Source organism: Pagrus pagrus, assembly GCF_965226575.1.
Source record: "Pagrus pagrus genome assembly, chromosome: 11".
NCBI classification, from domain to species: domain Eukaryota; kingdom Metazoa; phylum Chordata; class Actinopteri; order Spariformes; family Sparidae; genus Pagrus; species Pagrus pagrus.
Genome location: NC_140195.1, coordinates 3,960,773 through 3,977,777, shown reverse-complemented (window position 1 = coordinate 3,977,777; position 17,005 = coordinate 3,960,773). Strand labels below are relative to the sequence as shown.

Sequence of the window (17,005 nt, the reverse complement as noted above, 5' to 3'; positions counted from 1 at the left end):
TAACTTACTGCTCCAAATCCAGCCATTGCCACCAGTGCTGATTCTTTTATACAAAGTTGTTAAAGGTTACAATTTTACAAGAAGGTTGCCACCTTTGGAAAAAAAAACAAAAAAAACACACCCCCGGGTAAAAAGTTAAACACGTAATCCAGGCTGCAAGTAATGTAGTTGCAGCTGCCAAATGTTGGAAGGTCAGCTAACAAAACATCGCTGACGGTGTGAATGTGTAAATTATCCATCCACCCATCTTCTTCCGCTTATCCAGGGGCGGGTCGCGGTTTAGCAGGTACTCCAGACGTCCTTCTCCCCAGCGAAGCTTTCCAGCTCCTCCTGGGAGATCCCAGGGCGCACCTGGGGCAGATGAGATATTTAATCCCTCCAGCAAGTTCTGGGACTGCCCCAGGGTCTCCTCCCTGTTGGTCATACCTGGAAAACCTCCAAAGGGAGACGCCCAGGGGGCATCCTAATCAGATCTCCGAACCACCTCAGCTGTCTCCTTTAGAAGTGACGGAGCAGCGGCTCTACTCAGAGCTCCCAGAGAGCTCCTTGCGCCGTCTCTAAGGCTGAGTCAAGCTACCCTATGGAGGAAACTCATTTCCGTCACTCGTGAACAAGAACACAAGATACTTAAACTCCTATGCTTGAGGATCATGTCCTCGAACTTGGAGATACTGACCCTTATCCCAAACCACCTCGATGCCTGGTGGAGGTCACAGACCAAAGAAGCCAGCAGAACCTTTGTAGACCATCATCTACAAAAAGCAGAGATGCAACTCTGAGGTTCAGGACACTCTCCTCACAATGGCTGTGCCTTTAGATCCTGTCCATGAATATCACAAACAGAAAAAAAAAGGTAATATTATGTGTGCTTAGGACTTTTTTTCTTGTTGCTGTGGTATCGAAAAGGATTGGAGTGTTGTTTTTTTATGCTGGTATTGTGGGGAAGTTTTGAATTCGGTTACTCTGACAACCTTATCTGACGCTTAACTTCATATCATGGTGGGACCTAGTTAACCCCTTTGGTAGACAATCCAGCTCTGCTCCAGTGAATGTGTGACGCAGGTCCACAACCAGTCACCCAGCCTCCACTCAGCCCATTGACTTTCCTCGGATTAAGTTTTTCATAGTTTCCTCTTTTCTCACGCTGCTCAGTTCAGAAAAACTGGAGGCAACCGTGACGGTGCCACCGCTCGGCCCGGGTGGTTGCAACCACAACAACTTGATGGGAAAGCTGTGAACTTTCATCCAAGAGCAGTGTCATGTTGGGATTCATGACTATTGTTCCCAGAGGAAGGAAGGAAGGAAGCAGGCAACCTTAGAGGGGCGTTGGTACTACAGCTGGCTCTGGCAGCTGGAAAAGGTACAACGAGGAACGGAGCAATAATGATTATTACTTGAATATGATTGGTGTGGTTCAAATTCACACAAACTTTAGGGCAGAAGAGGAGATGATCTGGAGATGATACTGCAATGTGACGCCAGGGTTAAAAAAAAGAAAAACTCAGATACATCGTGAAGAGTTTAATCTCCACATGGAGGTTAGAGGTGGAGAGAGGGCGAGAGAGCGAATGTGAGATATGTGCTGTGAGGGAACGTTGGTACACTTGGGAAAACTGATAACTGCAGACTCAGGTGCTGTCCACTTACTTGTCAGCCCGCTCATCCGCAGCTGAGGGGATTAAGTTGGTGGGCACAGCGACTGCTGTGACAACAGGAAGCAGAGGATTGGAAGCTCGTGTTCGCACTGAGCCGCACGTACGCAGTGGAAAGCCAGCCAAATGTCTCCTCTCAAGAAAAACAGCAGAGCAGGAGCATGGTGGCAAGCAAAAAAAAAAAAAAAATCATTCATGTGGATTATTATCAAACATGCTGTGTTTGCGCAAGACACCTTCAGTTGACAGTCATGACAAAGGTGGAAGAAAAATGTGGTGTTTGCGAGATGAAGTAATCCAGAAGTAATTTCATTTGTAAAAAGGGACATTAAACGTATTGGTGTTAAACAAAAGCCTTGAAAACTGAATCCAACAGATGAATCAAATCTTTTTGAACAGTTAGTAGCTTCGGAAGAGTTTACTAACTAAACTAAAACATGTTGCTGCACTGACCTCTATTGGTCAAAAGCTAAACGTCTGTCTGACCCTGTTGGGCGTATTCAGGTGAAGTCTGCTAGGTACTGTACCATTGCACTATAGTCCAGGGTTCAAAGCTCTAGTTTCTCTAGGTTTGGTTTCGTAACATGTTTTTAAGAAGTAGGGGGCAAATTCTGTGTTATGCAACATTTTTTGTAGGTGTAATAAAAGAGGAACATTGCTCTAGTTAACTACACTCTACAGGATAATACTGTTTACTCTGTCCAAATGATCTTAAAGTCACTTAATTGGCAGTAATATACCAGCAAATATTGCTTCTAGTACCAAACCTTTAATGGTTATGTTAGGTTTGAACAGGTCCAGTTCATGGAGAATGTCATCTGACCAATACGGGGTTAACAGCACACATATTCAGACAGTCTTTCCTGGAAGATAAAGAGGTTTAAACTGGCAATAGACCAATGTTATGCTGTAACTTATCGTTCTGGAGTAAATAATGATTGCACAGTGTATAGATTGGTCCCTATAAGTCTTGCTTTCACTATGCTATTCATTCGTATTACAACACAAAGGAAGCGTGTCTGCCATTGGGCAACTACAACAGGAGAGGGCATTGTTTTACCTGGTCCCCATCCCCAGGTGACAGTGGAACAACTAGAATAACTGTGGACACTACTCTGTGGAAAGTGAGTCCGTTAACCCGACTGAGAGAGCTTGTACTGTGCCAAAGTCTGCTCCCCCGCTGACTTGAGGACTTGAGACGGTTCAAAACTGGCATTTCTACTAGATCAGTAGGTAACAACACCTGCCTACTACAACCAGATGTTTTTTTTCTGCCTTTTGAGATCAGGTTTCAAGGTCAAAAGATTCATCTGTTTATTTTTTGCTTTGGACAGTAGACAAGCTGCCATCAGTAGCCATGTTGCTAACACTGTTTTTGCGACAGCAGCACCAACAGCAACACCACATGGAAACGGTAGGAGGGGAGAAAGTTATAAAGTTGTCTATTACTACACAATACATTTTATTTTGCCAATAATGAGGCTCTGTCAGATCAGGAGACCTATTATTAATGTATGGAAGATGTAAAGTTTACTTGCATGAGACTGTTGTTGAAACACTGTAATGTCTGTGTACAGTAAAAGAAGATCTGGGAGGAGACAGGAGTGTGTTATTATGAGATATTATTATCAGATAAAACTATTTTTGAAAATCCCCATACATTGATGAGTAAATGTGATGTTTTATATTGGTAAAACTAGTGTTTTTTGTTTATTTTGTAGTAGCTCAGTTCTTAATTACCATCAATTTATTGGTAAACATGGTGTTTGGTCACTAAACAAAGAACAAGGAGTCTGGTTAGCAACTTAAATGAACACTGAGGACAGTGTCATCACACTGCAGAGAGAAAAAACCTGTTGTTGGAGAATTAATAAGTTGATGATATCTGCTACTTTGACAGGCATCACGCATTTATATTTACATATTTCTCTCATGATGAAACTTGCTTTTATAACTTATCAAGCTGCCACTGAAAGAAAACAGAGCCAACAAGGGCACAACCATTTAATTAAAAGAGTATTCATTACCCTGAACAAATGGCCTTCAGTTGAGTGATTAAAAAGTTGAAAGGAACAAAGAGTAAAATTGAAAGTGAAAATCGAAAACAGCAACGTCCCCCACAGGATCTTCAAAGTTTGTTTGATACCAACTTTATCAGAGCTGTTTCGAGGACAACCAAACAAAATGATGCTAATGAAATATTTGATGACAAGAATGAAAGAATTAAAAAAACAGACAAATACATGAGCGGAAAGAATAAAGCTGGACTATTAGCAAGGGTAGGTATGATGAGAGCGGGCAGAAATCTGGGATCAGATACCCACCTATCTAAACAGGAGTGGCCAGCCTTCCCCCCACCATTGTCCTCTGTGAAGTCTGCGGCTTTACACTTCTCAGTACTGCCTCATCAAAAGCATACCAGTCAGAGAAGTCATTTATCTTGCAGCAATCTTTTCCGTCACCATGTTCTCCCCCCCCCCCCCCCCCTCTTAACACTCAGCAAGGACAGCCATCATCCAGAACAGTTATTATCCACGCTTAGCAAATAGCAACGTATAAAAACTATTACACTGTTTTGACCAAATGTTTGTGAAGTGCTGCCGTGAGGTGCATTTCATCTATGGCAACCAAACGATAGATCCGTAAGTTATCGGAAACCACCAAGACTGGAAATATCTGTTGCGTAGCCGCACATGTTAGAGAGGAGAAAAACATTTTCCACGCTCCTTAAAATATAGCTCACAGCTATGAGCCTGACAACTAAAGCGTCACTGAAATCCATAGGAGGGGAGGAGGGGAGGAGAGGAGACAAGGGAGGAGAGGAGGAATGGAAAGGAGACAAACATGGAATTTCAAGGGTTCAAGGATAGAATAGAGGAGTCATAGACATAGGAGATGAGACAAGGATAGAGGAGATGAGACAAGGATAGAGGAGACGAGTCAAGGATAGAGTAGAGGAATCAAGGACAAAGACAAATCAAGGACAAAATAGACAAGTCAAGGTGAGACGAGACAAGTCAAGGATAAAGGAAGCGACTCAAGGATAAAGGAGACAACTCAAGGATAGGGTGCACGAAACAAGGATACAGTAGCTTAATCAAGGATAGAGTTAAGGAGTCAAGGACAGGGAGACAAGTTAAGGAAAAGGGAGACAAGTCAAGGAAAGACTAGAAAAGTCAAGGAAAGACTAGAAAAGTCAAGGAAAGAGGGGACGACGCAAGGATAGAGGAGACGAGGCAAGGGGAGAGGAGACAAGGCAAGGAAAGAGGGGACGACGCAAGGATAGAGTAGAGGAATCAAGGACAAAGAGACAAATCAAGGACAAAGAGACGAGTCAAGGATAGAGGGGACGAGTCAAGGATATAGGAGACGACTCAAGGATATCGGAGATGACTCACGGATAGGGTGCACAAAGAAAGGACAGAGTAGCTTAATCAAGGCGTTAAGGGTGACAGGTCAAGGAAAGAGGAGAAGACGCAAAGGTTAGAGGAGACGATGCGAGGATAGAGGAGACAACGCGACGATAGAGGAGACGGGGCAAGGAGAGAGGAGATGAGGCAAGGAGAGATAAAAGGTGACAATGACTGAGAAAAAGACAAGAAACCCAAAGAAAGAGTGAAAACACGGATAGCTTAAAAAATAAGGAGAGAGGAGGAGAAGCAAGCAGAAGTGAAAAGAAGAGAGGAGAGGTGACAAGGATAAAGGAGAGGAAACAAGAAGGGAGTTCTGTGTTTAAAGCAGACATTTGGAAAAGTTGAGGCAAACTGGTTAAAACCACACAATGAAATGAATTAGAAGTCAAAACCATTGAGGAGATTAGGCGAGACCACCTTGTGGCGGACATAACATTCTGCCCTTAAAGCATAATCTTACCTCACACTAATCCTGCTACTCAAACATCTCAACCCTCAAAACAAACCTCGACTTTCCCTTCACTTCTCCTCCCATCATTTAATTTCCTCCGCCACACTTTCCTTTTCTTTCTCTTCTTGCTCCACAAACTGAACTTTCTGTTATTAGAGGAAGCAGCTATTGTCCCACACCCTTCCCTCTATCCAGTGTCTATACTAAATCCTTGTACTTGTCAAAACTTGATAGCCTTATCAGTTTTGAGTATTAAAGCCCCAGCATGATGAGCACATGATGGATCTAAAGTCTAATGGCGGCTTACTCGTGAGAGAAAACTAAAAAGAAAGAGAGAGAAAAGAAACCAAAGAAAGAAAAATCACTGCTGGACGGCTGAGTGGACCATGCAGCCGGGCACCCCAGCTGTGAAAACCTCCAACCACATGAGAAAGAGTAAAAGATTCCTGCGAGTCCCGTTACTCCACTTATTGAATTTTTACAACCTGGTGGGCTGCCAGGCACTTGGCTCCACAAACACATCTCATGCCATTGCCACTCCTTGGTCCAGAAAAACAGAAGGCAGAGACAGACAGAAAGACAGAGAGCAAGACTGCTGGTTGAATCATCCTCCTCACCCACAGCTCTCTGCTTTTATGACCTCTGTCTGCTTTCAGAGAAGATGATGGCCTCTGTACTGTATGTGCGTGTGTGGCTGATGATTGTGTAGCAGTGCGGATAGACACGTTTATCACGTAACCACATACGGGACCCACACACAGCCGGTTCTCCACCTCTACTGTGTCAATGACAGACCCGACTGTAGTCTTGTGGTTTTACTCTGAAGGTGCAGGTGGGGGGTGATGAGAGCTCACACCTTAACACAGAACAAAGGTGTTACAGTTCACCGCGGTACAGGAGGGAAACACGGCATTGTGATACTGCTGATATCGCAGTTGTTGCCAACAACGAATTCCATTCGAGTGGCTAACACAAACTAGTTGAATCATAGTTTGGTCTGTGTCTGAGAAAACCGCCCCGAACCTGAACTTTAACCCTCTAACCCCAACAGGGCTAACACCAGTCAGTATTAATCAATGTGGGAGTGTCCCTCCATGTCCTTTTTGTGTGACATCATGTTGTGAACTTTAACCCCACCCGACAAGTTTGCCAATAGGAGAAGCCGCTATTTTGCACTGCTGCTAGCATGCCAGTCCTGCTAGTGACTGTTTGTCCCCATCGACAGATGTCAAATCATTACATGGGACTATTACAAATTACAAATCATTACAGCGATTCAATGTGACAACCGCTCTGCCACATCCGGCAACCAAAAGCTGATGGAGTTGCCTTGCATCAGACAAGTCTGAAGGTCCCAATCCTAATTTATCCGCAGATAAAGTCGGTGTGTTACCCGGCTTGTGTGTCGAGGCTTTGCAGGTAGATTTGCCAAACTGTTGCATAATCCCTGTCTCTGATGTAGCAAAGAGGGAATGAAACAGGCGTCTTTACTCTGAGTCTGCTGTTTATCTTGTTACTGAACCTGTTTGCCACAGAGCGTGGCGGAAAATCCCTGAGCTGATGTCTGTGAGCAATCTGCAAAAACACTCAGAAGGTGACCCAAATCCATTAATAGCAAGATCATTCAATGACTGAGACAAAATATTTCAAATTCAAGAGTGTCTGGAGCTTTCCCTGAATTTTTAGCGAGCATTAAGTACAGTTGTCAACAAAGAGGGATTTGCTAAAGAACAGGCAGTTGAAGGATCTTGTAAGAGCACAAAACAAACATGGGGAACTGGCAACAGCCACGCAAAAGTACAAGCAACAGAAAAACCACACTATAATCTGTCTCATTCAAAGGACGTGTGCTAGAAAAACACACAAAATATATGAGATGTGTGCATTGTCACATACATTGTCCCTGTGTTCACATGGCCACAAACTCAACCACTAATGTTCTAGTACGATGTATCATTATGTTCAACATCTCTGAAAATAGTGTTCAAGTGATTAATAGAGAAAATTATATAGATTACACTTTATTTTTATATTTTAGGCTTGGCCTGAAAACCGTTCAGCATCGTAAGTGAAGAGGATTTGTTTGCTATTCGATCTCACATGCAGGAATAGTTTGTAGTTTGTTTGGTTACCGTCACTGTTTGTTTGTAAATTGGGTAGGCAACTCACTTTTGTCTCTGCTAATGCGCTTGTCATTACCTCCTCCGAGAAGGTTGTGTTTTCACCTTTGTTTGTTGATTTGTTGGTTGGTTTGTCAGCAGGATTACACAAAAACACATGAACAGACTTCCATGAAACTTAGATGGAGGTTTGGTTTCTGGCTCGGATTAGAGATAAACGGACGGAGCCTGGCGTTTCTTTTCTTACTTTCTTTAACACGGGGCGTTTCGTTAATGTCTCAGGAAATAATGCATGCAAAAAAGAAAAAATTGAAAAAATGTGGACACCGATCACCATGTCAGCAGAAGCTATGAAGCTTTGAAGCATGTAGTCCCATCCCTAGAAACAAGAAGTGTCCTTTAACCGTGAGTAAACCAATAGGGACTTTTCCTGCTTCTTACCGTGCCGCTCACCCTGACATCATAAAGCCGTCCCCAGTCATCTTCATGGCTGTCTACCATCATCATACTATCATCTTCCTCCAGGAGCCACTCGGCCTGCAAGTCAACCTTCACCTCTTCCCCCATGGAGTGCATCCCTACAGCAGGGAATAGCCCCTCTGCAGACACAGGAACCTCCACTGAACCAACCTGCATGGGAGAAGGATGTAAGAAACATACAGACACTTCTGCTAGTCCAGAACTAGTACTAGTGCATGTCTGTGTTTATATGTCATTCAGATTAAAAAACACCTACCTCTTTGCCATTTTTGGTGAAAAAGACTGTTGTAAAACCTGCTTCAATATTTTCAGAGTGTATTCCACAGCCGATTCGGTCACCCCGAGCACACTTTGGCCCAAATTGCTGTCCTACAGGGTTGCCATTGTAAAGCCTAGGAAGAATAAAAACAAAAGAAATCTTCATTAAAAACATCAATCATGATTCTTTTTATAACTCGTGACAGAAAGATCCTCACATGTCACGGTTAAGTCCTGTACACACTGGTTTTTTTCCAGGCACTAAATTCGCACAACAATATTTTGTTTTAAACCGTTGTTTTCGTCATGAGTAAGCGGTTACGTAAATCTGTGCTCTCTTTAAATCTGCCAGACTGCTTTGTTTGGAAATGTTTTACTTTGTTTGTAAATTTGGTGTTTGAATGTATTACTACATCCTAACGGACCAGACCGCACTGGAGCCCTTGGGCAGGCAGCTGAGTTGAACCCGGTGACACAGTTTTACAGCCCTTCCCTGTCCTGTTTTAATGTGATATCATGCCTCGGTCACCAATTCACACATTGAAGCATACAATGGCAAATCTGCATTGCTGCTGATGTGACTTACTCTTGATATGAAATATTCTCAGGCGAGATTTTCACATTTTCCTGTCATTTTGGTTCGTCACACCCCCTGTGTGGAAAGGCCTTAACTCAGAACCTGCATTTAATTGACCCTCAGGCTGAAATTATGATTATGAGGTTGCGGCACAGCAACAAAAGCCTGTGTGGGATACACCACACACGTCGAACAACATGAACTTTCATTGGCCTCCTGCTTGTGTTTTCTCCAGCAAGTTTTCCATACCAGTAGCGTAAATATATATAACACTTTTTCAAGCAAGAATGCAAAAGGGGGTTGGCTGCTTCAGTTTGCTTTCGGATTTCGGTCAGACAAAACAAGCAACAAGCTCTGAGAAGTTGTGAAATGCATTCATCACCATTTACTTCAGCATGTATTTTCCATTACTATAAACGTATAGACTGCGGTGAAAATAATCGTTAGCCGAAGCCTTAAAAACAATAAGTAGGTGTCTGCGATTCAGAGCCGTTAAACTCAAAATGTCAAGTGAGAATTTAGGAGAATGATACAGGGGATTATTCTTGCAGTTACATTATGTGTGGATGCATCATCAACAAACCACAGTCCATTTTCTGAAACCGTGCAAGAAACCAACGCTGTACTTTAGAGTATAGATGACTGTGGTTTGACTTACTTGCCGTTGTCAGCGTGGTAAGCTACAGAGTATGGCAGCCAGCCAGGCTGGTGGTCCAGCCTGTAGAATTTAGGCACCAGGCCCACAGCAATGGTTCCCCTCACCCCTGTGTCCACTATTGTCACCTACACAAACACACACAAACAGAGACAGAAAACACTGTTAGTACTGTATAACTGTGGCCCCCAATTAGCTACTTTAACCAACTGCAACACTTCATAGTATATTCTCACTCATGTGGGCTGAATCCAGTAGAGAAAACTTGACTCAGGAAAACAAGCTCTTTAGTAAATCTCTCGGTCTGTCTGGCAAGTGTGGGTCTCTTTCAGTCCGCCTCCCAAAAAGGCTACACAGCTGTCAGGGGTAGTGATGTACCGATTTAATGGTTTTACTGCATACCATGGTGAAACATTATGATGATAGCAATGTGGCAATTACTTCTAGGAACTCCCCTCCAGTTAGCTGGAACTGAAGGAGCCTCTTGGATGAGAGGTGAAACGTCTTCAAGGAATTGAAACACGTCCAGGTCATGGTAACTTCGAATTTCCAAGACCTGGATGACTGAGGACCTTCATCAATAATGTGGCAAATCATTTTTATTAACCCTCAGTACCTTGATTCACACTGTTATCAAGGGGCAACATTAACACTGCACAGTTGTCCATCACTATTCACTCCATTTTGTTCCAACCTTTTCACTTTTAAACACCCCACACGACACATTTACAACAATGTTCTTGCACTCTAGAAAATCTTATAGCCCTCACAAAAGCCCTTAAAGTCCTGCACACTAAGATTTATTTCAAGAATTTCAATGTATAAAAATATGCGGACTGAACCGTTGTAAATAAAGTGTATACCAGTGATGGACAATGTGAAGGGGTTTTGACAAAAAACATTGCTTTACTGAAAATGATCTATTCTGATTATTTAAACGGTTTCAATACTCATTTTCCGCACTATCAATACCAGCGGCAGCTACGACTGAGTTGACACACACCACTGCCGTGCCCACATTGCTCCGCCTCCTCCAGAAGTAAATTAACTTGATGCTGCTCTGCTGAACTCAAAGTACACAAGCCTCGTTATATTTATCTTTAAATTAAAATCAAAAGTCACCCTCAACGTTTCTTCTAGTATCGATCATCATATTTCTTTCACACCTAAAAGAGATCAGAACGTGTATAAAAACATGAATGGTACTTACAATGACAGACACTGACGCTGAGCTGTTTATAAACTCATTTCCAGTCAAAGTTTGAAACAACAAACCTGCTTAAGTGTTTTTACTGTGTGATGTTCATCTGCAGCCCAACAAAGCTGCGGTTTACAGTTACATGTGATAACACAATAATGGCGTGAAAATGTAGCACCAGCACATCTCTAGTCCAGAGCCGGCCTGCTGAACTAAGCTAAATGACACACACTTCCAATCAGAATTAGGTGAAAGGTAATGCAGCCAAACACAGGAGAATAGCCCCATCCGGTGTGAGCCTGCGTTTGTTCCCTTTCTTCGTCGGTGACCTTCTCAACGTTATTTCTCATCCCTTCTAAATTTGCGTCCCCTCTATCATTCCTTACATGTCTTCTTCCCCTTCCCCAATAATCTGCCTCCCTCATTCTCTACCTCCCTCTTCAGCCCAGACCCCCAAATCACTGCTCCTGCAGGACGCCTTTCAGCACATGCGAAACCAAACTTCTTGGGTTTCCTTAACTAAAAATTCCAGTGCTCGGTTCCTTTCCAGTCTGGCACTTTCAGGATAATACTCTGTACCCCTCCCTTGTTAAAGAACTAATTCTTGGCCTTGGCAGGTTACCACTCCCACACTTAAACTGTCTCATTTGTGTTTGTATGATAAAACTAAAAGTTACAAAAACACATGAAATGACGATATGTGAGATCAGGAAAGAGCAGAAATCTGCTCACTGATGAGCTGTTAAGTTATGCTGATATGGAATTTTTTGAATACATTATTAAAACAAGTGGAATGCTGCAGATGTTCAGCTGGGCTTGAAGACAGATGAAAAAAAAAAAAAACTGGAGAAAATGCAGCAGCAGTGACAGAAGTGAAATGGATTCCTTGTGAAAGCAGAACGTGGAGAAACACGAGGATAGCAGTGACGCATACGTCGACAGAGGCCTGACCTTTGTCAGAATAAACGCTCCCAAACTTTCGAGATATCTGGAAACTGACAGCATGTGCGTCACAGCGGGGAGAATAATGTAGCATAAAACTCTGGGTAATGATCACTCTAAAATCCACTTGTTTAAATGTCAAAGAGATCTATCAGCCTCCAAATGTTATTCTCATTTAAATATAAACATTGTTATCGTCAAAGCTCTTTCTTGCTTTGGAGGAGAGAGAGCGAGAGCTGGAGGTCACCATGAGATGAGAGTTTGGCTTCACATTTAAAAGAACTGTCACATCTGGACCAAATCTAGGACACCTCAGAGCCACAATAAATAATGTCCAAGCACATTGTCGTGCTGCTTAAGGACTCACTGAAGCAGATCTGAAATGTTTCAACATATGTCTGAAATGGTGTTTCTCAACTTAAAAAAGAAAAGGAGAAATCTGACGACAATAATCGAAGATGTAAATCACTTACGAGAGCGCTCGCAGTAGCTACGAGTCTCTGACGCTGCGCGGTCCTGTCTGGCTCTATTTGCAGCCTAGCAGAATGACGTAGGTTCACAGGATAATGTATGGCCTGATTTTTCCTCTTTAAGCCTCAAAAACCCAGACGAGGAGGTACGCCCGCCTCACCTGCCGTCTCTAAACCTCACGTCACAAGGCCTGCTCTGACGTGCAACATCCACAAACAAGCTGCCTCATAAATAACACACTGCAGCCCTCTGCACCTAATTTATGACTGAACTCCAAGAACTTTCCTGTGCTAAATCACCAGGATTCTTTTTCCCTCTTCTGTATGTATGAAAACTATTATGTTTTCATGCATAGGGGCACCTCAGATTTGCTAAATGCACAATAGTTTCTCCTGCTGTCCCTGTGTCTGCCAGTCTGCTGAAAAACCCTGTGTGTCAGACTAATCTTTGTGCTCAAAGATACCACCTAACCCACACCCTATCCCTCATTCCAATGCAGCTCGGACATTTTTGAGGTAGTGGTTTTGCACTGTTGAACTGGGACTGTAGGGGGGCACACAGAATTTAATATGAAGTTGAGAAAATTGTCAGCAATGGGATTCCAGGGGGATAAAATTGCTGGCTGGATGGTAAAGCAATCCTGGGCACACACAGGGACGATGGTATGTGGTGAGCCAATCATATTGTGAATGATCTCCCTCCCCACCCCCCAACATTTCAAAATGAATAATTGTGCAAAGGATCAACAGTCTACTTGTTCTCTAATGATTACCATATCCAGAAAGTTGATGAACAAAACGTGTGGCACAGCAGTTGGTGTCGATCAAGTCAACAAATCCTGCACAATAAAAAAAAAACCTTGGAAAGCTAGCAGAACTCAGTTTCAATAACAATGTCAGAGGCTGGCTTACAGCATCACTATCAATGAGCCTTACCTCAAAGTAGCAATTTCCCTTTGATAAAGGATGGCCAGCCACATAGCAACCCACCTCTTCAGAGTTCCCTTGGTAACTAAAGAGAAGAAATTACAGGTTAACAATAGGTGACTTCTATTATGTCAGACTGCTGTATGCACAATCAGAAACACATCTCGAAGAACAACCTCCTCTTTTGATCAAGAGACTGTTGAGACACCAGGGCTGCAACTAACTATTTTTTTCAGTATCGATTCATCTTTTCGTCTATAATATTTCAAAACATAAAAAAAAAATGCTCATTGCATTTTCCCAGAGGCCAAAGTAATGTCTTCAGATTGTTTGTTTTGTTTAACCAAACATCTAATACACAATGACTCTTTCTTTAATTATCGTAAAAGACAAAGAAAAGCAGCAAATCCTTAGATTGAAGACACTGGGATCAGCAAATGTTTGACATATTTGCTTGAAAAATGACTGAAACGATTGAGTATCAAAATAGTTGGCAATTAATTTTCCTTCGATCAATTAATTAACCATTCAAGCTCTAACTGCCCAACCCAATCGCCAGAATAAACACTGGCAGTGTACATTTCTGCAAACCACAGATCTGTTCAAACTTTACATTTCTTTAGGTTCAACTTTCAATTTTAATATGTGACAACACTGCGCTTATGATGTGGTGAGTTTAAGGGTTACCTAATCACTTGGTTAGGGGTGAGGAAAAGATCATGTTTTGGCTTGAAATATCTGGTTTGGTCGCCACAAAAATGGCTGAAGATGTCCCAAGGTTTTGTTGAAAACACCTGGTTCTGTCATTACAATCACGGCTTGAAATTGTCCTGACTTCCCATTAAAATTATCTGGTTATTGTTGCTACAAACAGGGCTGGAAATTCTAATAACAATAAAAAATATCCGGTGGTTTCATACTAATAATAGTTGAAACACAGTCTTGATCACTGGCTTGGCAGCCTTCTCGCCAAACTCGCCCAAAACATCCCCTCCACCTCTCAATATGGAGGTCAGGTCATAGAGGCTGTAATGTGAACATGATATGACACGTACTGTTGAAATGTCAATCTGGTACGTGGCCTATGACACGTACAAATGTGAAAAGATCACTGGTTTGCCATATTTTATTCAGGCGACTGGGCTGAATTACCAGTATAATCACGGAAGATGACACAAAAATATGTGCCCTGTGTTAACAATTACAAGAGAGTGAAAGCTGATGAGGAAGTGTTGTTTCAGCCAGATGATGAAAGAAGGCTCCATCAAAAGAAATGCACATCATTATTGGCTTTGTATCTTTCTAAAGGAAGGAGAAACTGGACATGTGCAAGGACAAACACAGATTTTACTGAGAACCACTGGAGCGTAAGGAGCTTTGTATCAGCCGCGTAGTGTTTTGAATGTTTGACACAGTATTAAGCAGCCAAAATCTTTAGAATAAGGAATTACATTTGCAAGTTATTAATAAAGAACAAAACCACATGGTGGGTTTGGGTCCTGAGGTTTACAGTCAAACCAAAAAATTATGTTCAAACTAAACTAATCACAAAAACTCCTCAGGGATTGAATGTGTGGAAAAATACTGTGTCTCAGTGTTTCAAGTCATGCTGACCTGACAACAGATTTTCTAAATCATTGCTTTCAGTGAAGAGCTGTTTTTACTGCAGGAGGAAAGCAAATGTGCACACATATTATGTGTCCTTTATCTTCTACCTCGGTTGTGAGTCAGTGATATTTACCACCTACCCTTTCCCCAAAGACATATTTTAAAGTTTTGAACAAACAAGAGGAGACAGATGATAATAAAAGAGCACAAACTAAGACTTTCTTCTCATAGGCCAAAGAATTCCTCACTACAAATGCACTGATCTGAACCGTTGTATTCTATCAGGACAGATTCTGACCTTGTTAAGTGGATCGGATGCACATTTTTAATCAGGGAAAAAGAGGGTACCTGGCACATCCCCACTCCTAGCATAATGGTGGTTGAGTATGTTGATGATATCAACATGCTAAACTTTCAGGATTGCCTTTACAGCAGTAGATTCTGAGCCATTTCCTATTTTAAATGTAGGAACGTGGCCCACAAGACTGATAACTAAATAGGACAAACTTCCACTCAATATATTGCTAGATAAAACCTACATAAGAGAGATAGCACACACAAGTTTTGCATGTCATTATAAAGAGGCCCCAATGAGTACGCAGAGAAACCAACACAATACAACAGAGCAGCATCTTTTGAGATAAACTACTCCGTCTAACTAAATCCACAAAGCCACATAATCACTTCAGTTCAAGACCTGAGGCCGACCTAAGTGTGTCTCCATCCTTCTGCAACCTCATATATCGTTCCTGTGCAGGGCGCCCATCCCCGATATCTCTGATTCGACGCCTCAAATTCAGGAGGCATCTGTGGTGTAGTACGTTGATGTCATCCATCTGCTTGAAGAAAATGGGACATTGAGGGGAAAAATAGAAAAACTTTACCGTAAGTTCAGCAGGCTGTGCAATGTCCACTGTCCTGACAGTTTGTTGCCCAAGAGAAAAACTCAGCTAGGAGGAAGCTGAATCACAGTGTCATTACATCAACTACCCAGCTCCTCTCATGCATGTGCACACATTTTTTGCAATGATCCCTCAAATGTGGTTATAAAACACATGTAAAAGATATGTATAGGATAGTTAACAGCTTAAACTTTTTTTTGCTTTAACTAATAAATACTGATTGCACAGTTTAATGGCTGTTGAAAAAAGGCACAATCGGGATATAGATTGCTTCTCTGTGAGCCATGCTTCGTCTTTGCTATTCGATTAGCCACCAGGTTGGATTTTTCTCAGAAATGATACCTATGATAGGCCAATGTCAGCTGGTAATATTGGCCATCTGTTATATATTAGTCAGGTAAGACTGCAGAAGAGTTGCTGTTTAACATGTACGGTTGGACACTGATTGCTGTTGTAATGTCTCTAATCTCTTCATAGTTTGAAGGTGTGGGCTTCATGGCACTGATGCCCAAAAAACAGAGACACTCATTGGCAAATATGTCAGCATATTTTTGATTTACAAAAAAACAAGGACAGAGAGAACTTCAAAAAAAAGGGAAGCCATTGCCGCCGTAACACAACAAATCTTGAAAGTCATCTCATAAGACACTAGTCTAGAGGTATTACAGTCAGCTCCTGAACTGGGGGGTTTGAAACAAGAATAGACTGAGGAGCCATTTACATACGTGATGCCACCGATCTCTATATGTCTGCTGGCACTTCTAACATGATTATATTTGTTTCCTGAATTTCCTAAACGGGTCTTCAGATGAAGCAGTTATAGATTAGAGATGGATTTTTTTGTCTAGATATCTAGACACATAATTTGACAGGCATATTTTTTTAATTCACATAAAAAATTAACTGGAATTACTAAATCCATTCAATTCACTTATAAAATAATAAGATTTTACAATACATGTGCCTCTACCAGCTGTTATTATTAAGAGACACACTGAACACAGGACAATGTCTTTACACATGTCTTATTGTCATGTTACTATCTCTCTTTGGAGGTTTATTGTTATTTTTACACCACCATTACTCTCCTCCTTCACATATGGTTTGATAAGGAACTTATCAGCTGCATGTTTATACAACCCACATGTGACATAATTGTATGTGACGTTATGTTATGCTAAACTATTCCCGTACAGCGGGGAGGGGGATGATTTAAATCTTTCTCATGGGCCAAGATACATGTATTTGCAAGAAGAAAGGAGGTGACACACACTCATCCTCAAGTACTTACAAAAACAGAGCAAGCTACCGTAATAATACTTATCTTGTGCATCAACTGGAATAATTGTATT

At 41.9% G+C, this 17,005-nt stretch overlaps 1 protein-coding gene across 5 annotated transcripts in view; it reads right to left on the bottom strand.

Moving 5' to 3' along the window:
* spryd3 (SPRY domain containing 3) overlaps positions 1 to 17,005 on the bottom strand; it is a 51,455-nt gene that overhangs the window by 33,773 nt on the left and 677 nt on the right. For 3 of the 5 annotated variants that reach the window (XR_014623562.1, XM_084366770.1, XM_084366767.1), the window contains exons 2-6: positions 15,460 to 15,587; positions 13,153 to 13,228; positions 9,610 to 9,734; positions 8,373 to 8,508; positions 8,078 to 8,266 (exon numbers count right to left, since the gene is read on the bottom strand). Coding sequence is in view for 4 of the 5 variants with exons in the window: in XM_084366770.1 (XP_084222896.1) it covers positions 8,078 to 8,266; positions 8,373 to 8,508; positions 9,610 to 9,734; positions 13,153 to 13,228; positions 15,460 to 15,587 (654 nt within the window). In the remaining variant the exon portion in view is untranslated. Of the gene's footprint in view, positions 1 to 8,077; positions 8,267 to 8,372; positions 8,509 to 9,609; positions 9,735 to 13,152; positions 13,229 to 15,459; positions 15,591 to 17,005 lie in introns of all 5 variants that reach the window. The other 2 variants (XM_084366768.1, XM_084366769.1) reach the window with 1 other exon arrangement.